The sequence below is a fragment of the Scophthalmus maximus genome, chromosome 13 (genome assembly GCF_022379125.1).
Source record: "Scophthalmus maximus strain ysfricsl-2021 chromosome 13, ASM2237912v1, whole genome shotgun sequence".
NCBI classification, from domain to species: Eukaryota; Metazoa; Chordata; class Actinopteri; order Pleuronectiformes; family Scophthalmidae; genus Scophthalmus; species Scophthalmus maximus.
Window position 1 is genome coordinate 802,501 of NC_061527.1, and position 5,000 is coordinate 807,500.

The 5,000-nt window shown below is 48.3% G+C and overlaps 1 protein-coding gene across 4 annotated transcripts in view; it reads left to right on the forward strand.

The window, feature by feature from the left end:
* Nucleotides 1-5,000, forward strand: part of niban1a (niban apoptosis regulator 1a) — a 24,878-nt gene that overhangs the window by 3,833 nt on the left and 16,045 nt on the right. Inside the window, exon 1 of one of the 4 annotated variants that reach the window (XM_035646684.2) lies at nt 3,384-3,711. The exons of 2 other annotated variants lie outside the window; for them this stretch is intronic. In XM_035646684.2, coding sequence (XP_035502577.1) covers nt 3,567-3,711 — 145 coding nt within the window. In that variant the 5' untranslated portion in view covers nt 3,384-3,566. Of the gene's footprint in view, nt 1-3,383; nt 3,712-5,000 lie in introns of those variants that run through there. One more of the 4 variants, XM_035646682.2, reaches the window with a different exon arrangement.

The window sequence follows — 5,000 nt, forward strand, 5'->3', positions numbered from 1 at the left end:
AGTTTCTGGCGGAGAAGCTGTGCAGAAGTTTTTCTGCCTGATGTCATTTGTTCCCTTTTACGTCTCTTGTCAGAATTCTTCGGCCTCGTGTGATTTAAGTCGAACAATTCTCCCTTCTCTGTGTCTAACTGTATCCGATGGCGTCCGCCTCTCTGCGTGGCCCAGAGTGACATCATGTCGAGTCGCCCCATGTGGCCCGGCAGTGGGACGCACATGGAAAGCAGCTGGTGTTCGATTGTGAGCGACTGTGTTGAGCGTAGAAAGGGAAAAGAACCCGAATGTAAGAGCGAGGCTGCAACACGCAACATGGACGAACGGAACCAGTGATGCTGTCGACGCCTCAGTCACACGACTCGATTCATTTAGTTACAAGAGCCACGAGAAACGAGTAAAACCTTCTCTGGCCCCTGGTCGTCGGAGTATCTCGGGGCTTTCGCAGTGTCACTGAGTTTTGTTTGCCAGTTTTCTGCAGATACTGAATTGGGAGGACATTTGAATCTGCAGCTCCAACTGCATCATTCTTCCAGTACGTGTCTGTGGAGCTCCACGGATCCTCAACACAACGCGTAGTTGGTCTCTGAGGCGGAGAACGAGTGGTTCCAAACCACGGGCATAAACCTGTCATGTAGAGGGACGACGACGGTGATCGTGACATTTATGAGTCGCACATCATCCACATCTGGCAGAGCGGCGATCCGTCCTCTCTGGCCACGTGTGTCATCCCTGACGCTGCACGCTGGACCCTTTCTGTTGACCAGGAGTCGAAGGGAGGAGGAGGACGGCGGCACATCTTTGTTAGATGTTAGGTTAGCGAAGGTCAAAGCTGCCGATCAGGTTTCATCTCACGCTAGCAACACGTTATTAACTTCACAAGCTACGGTGGCTAAGTCAAAGCTGGTGGACAGGACCAGGGTTTAGCTACAGTAGCTAAGTCAGAGCTAGTCATGGACCAAGGTTTAACGCTAGCAACACGTTATTAACTTCACAAGCTCTCAAGTAGCCAAGACAGCGTTAGTGATCAGGCCCAAGGTTTATCTTCAGTCAGCAACGCGTTGTTATCATTTACGTGCTAAGTTGGCGGAGCTAGCTACGTGAGAGCTCAGAACCACCGTGTAATCGTCGTTAGCAACAACAACAAAAAAGATTAGCTGTTTGATAAAGTAGTCAAGTCGTGTTAGCATGCTTCATATTTCAACACATTTTATTTTTAACAATTATTTTATGTAGCACATGAAAACCTTTGACACGGCGAGCAGCGGTCACGTCACGCTCATCGAGAGAAACACGCAGATTGTCTTTCTCCCCGTGACGAATCCATTGGTTAAAGAATCTGTCGCCCCAAGATTTTGGTTGGTTGAGCAGAGGAGAGACTAAAGCTCCGTCCTGCCGACATTCAAAGAAGGAAGCGTCTCTTTGTCTCTTTGTCTCTTTGTCTTTCCTGCGACACTAACGCGCCGTTGGCTCAGCGTCGGGTGACGGTAGCACTCGTGCCGCCCCTCGGCCTCCAGCTGCCATGACACCATCCCTCAGACATTCAGCTGAGGAGCCGAGTCTCTGACGTCGGCACAAAGAGAGGAAACCGCTGCTCCGACTGCTGGAAACCCACCTGCTGCTCGCTCAGACCAAGTGTCCGTAATACAAAGTGTTTCTGTCACCAGACCTGCCTGACAGGAAGTGGCAGCGGCGGCTGAAAGGACACAGATGGACATTGTGGTTGAGCCTTATTGTACATGGACCACTTCAGGTTCTATAGATAATGAAGCGGCTCAGGACATTTAGGACCAACGGATTCTTACTGAAGGAGTTTGGGAACGTGTGTCTTTGAGTTCATTGCAGCTGGAGTCAGGGCGCGTTTAGCGTAGCTTAGCACAAACACTGGACGCAGGGGGAAACGACTAGCCCGGCTCCAGATCAGGTGCATTAAGGTTTTGGCTTCAGTTAGATTTACGTTTGTAAATCTACAAACTCTGTTAAGTTGTCTTTGTGCCCAAGTGGTTTCATTGGAACATTAACATGAACGTGACGTCACTGCTCAGCTGCTCTGTGAGACGGTACTTGAGATAGATGCTAACACCAGCACGCTAACATACTCACAAAGACGTGACGCTAACATGCAGATTTTTTGCCATGTTCACATTGAACTCTTTGGACATTAGCATGCTAACATTTGCTAATTAGCGCTGACGACAAAGTGCTGAGGGGATGTGGATGGTTCTGCAGGTGTATCAGCATCATCCTGGTGTCGGTGCGAGAGGAGAGGTCAGAGGAAAGGTCAGAGGTCAGAGGAGAGGTCAGAGGAGAGGTCAGATGTCAGAGGAGAGGTCAGAGGAGAGGTCAGATGTCAGAGGAGAGGTCAGAGGAGAGGTCAGAGGTCGGAGGAGAGGTCGGAGGAGAGGTCAGATGTCAGAGGAGAGGTCAGAGGAGAGGTCAGAGGTCGGAGGAGAGGTCAGAGGAGAGGTCAGAGGAGAGGTCAGATGTCAGAGGAGAGGTCAGAGGAGAGGTCAGAGGTCGGAGGAGAGGTCAGAGGAGCGGTCGTATGAGAGGTCGGAGGTCAGAGGAGAGGTCAGAGGAGAGGTCAGAGGTCGGAGGAGAGGTCAGAGGAGAGGTCAGAGGAGAGGTCGGAGGAGAGTTCAGAGGTCAGAGGAGAGGTCAGAGGAGAGGTCGGAGGAGAGGTCGGAGGAGAGGTCAGAGGAGAGGTCGGAGGAGAGGTCAGAGGAGAGGTCAGAGGTCAGAGGAGCCTCCACGTCAGCAGGTTTCATCCTCTCGGGACGTTGCATGTTCGTTTCTTGTTGGAACTGTTTCCTGACAGTGTTGTGTATCCATCTCGACATCATGTTTCAAGGCCAAAACCACCAAGTAAACGTCCACATTCTTTTGGCCACATTTCATTCTGGTCTCTGGCCGGTTTGGGTTCGGACGTCCGATGGAAAGTTCACGTCCGTGTGCCGGTTACGTTTTGGTGTGAACACGAGGAATTGAGAAGTGAGAACCACGCGTTCTACATTCCTGCTTCACGAGTCATGCGGGTGTGACGGGCTGCGAGCGATGACACACCTGTTCAGTTACGTCAGCTTATAGAAATGATAGAAGATACAAGATCCTTGTTAAACCTGCCCGGCAACTGCTGTGTTTTATAGAAGCAAATGTATAAATCAGAGTCTACATTTGTTATACAAATTATTTTTGGCATAAGCACGAACAAGGAGTCAAGTCACTTTCTTGCTTCCTCCTTTGTTGGACCAGGAAACGGTCAAATTGTGAAATGGATGTGATATTGTTTTTCAGTGTCTATTTACACCCGGATGAGATTCATCATCACACTGTTTACGCCCGTATGGAGCGACCCGCGACGCCCTGAGCACATTTTCTCTTTCTCCTTCAGCGGACGACTTTTCTAAACAGGCGCTAATTTAACGCCACTTCCAAGTCCACACGAGGAAAAGCACAGAATTTAAACTCAGGAAATCAGAGTTTGACAGTTGATACTGAGTCGTGTTGGCGAGTTGGTTCGTTTTGGGGTCAAACTGACACTTTGACAACGTGAACCACGAGGTGCTTCCAGGTTCATGTCTGCAGCATCGCTGTTGCTACGGTTACGCCTGTCGTCAGAGTTTTCCAGTCGTCGCCGTCGCCAGCGCTGCTCCTCCGTCAGAGGGTTCCCTGAGACCATCTACTTCCTGTTCACACCCGAGTGGTCAGGTGTGTTTCCAGGTGAGTCGTGTGGACGAAGGTGGATTTAGAAACCAAAGCGGAGTCGTGTGGGTGTTTTGCCGTAGCTGGACTGAAAAGTCTGGAACGATTCTTTTTGTTGATCAGCTGTTTCCTTCATGCTTCAACTTCACCGGCTCATCGATCAGGTTGATCAATACCAGACGAGCGAGTAACGTCCAGTCATTATAACTGGGCGTTGATGGAGGACCTGTGTGTGTGTGTGTGTGTGTGTGTTCTCCACACACACACACACACACACACACACACACACACAGTGTTTCCTCTCTGACTCGTCTTCAGCCTCCATGATGATTTTATTATCCACACATGTTCAGAATCACATGTTTTTCTTTTTGGTCATATTGGACTTTTTTAACTAGTTTCAGCAGCAAATGACTCTGTGGAAACTTTACACGGATCCCAGCAGCAGCGTCTTACTGAGACGTGTGTGTGTGTGTGTGTGTGTGTGTGAACACATGACGTGTGCTGACACGTCCTCGTTCCACACTCCTGCTACTTTGGTGAGACTAAACTCTGAGCTCATAGTCATTTACCTGTCGGACTCTTCTTTCATAAAGATTCTACCTGAGGAATTGATCTTCTTATGTCATTTCATATTTTCTTATTTTACTCTGAATCATCTTTGTGATTTCACTTTGCTACAGAAACTCCTCAAACACACTCAAAAGACAAATGTGAGCCAGCGTAATGACACACAAGGTATGTAGGAATGTTAACAGGGAGGACCACACAAACACACACACACACACACACACACACACACAGACACACACACACACACAGACACACACACACACACACACAGACACACACACACACACAGGCACACACACACATACACAGACACAGACACACACACACGTACACACACACACACACACACAGACACACACACAGACACACACACACACACGTACACACGTACACACACACACACAGACACACACACACACACGTACACACGTACACACACAGACACAGACACACACACGCGTAAAATAAAATAGATATAAAATATCAGGATTAATTAGAACAAGACACAAACCTTGAACTGAAGGAAATCGTTTAAACGCTTTTCTGCAAATAAGATTTGTTAATAAGATTCACATTTTCATTTGGATCCACACCAAGTTGTACACACCCACATTCAGCCCACTGCATGAACCAGATTTACTAAAAGAATAGTCAATATCTGAACATCATTCCCTGAAAAAGGGACAAAAATGATGTCGCAGGAAAATCTGAAATGAATATAAAATCTATGAAAG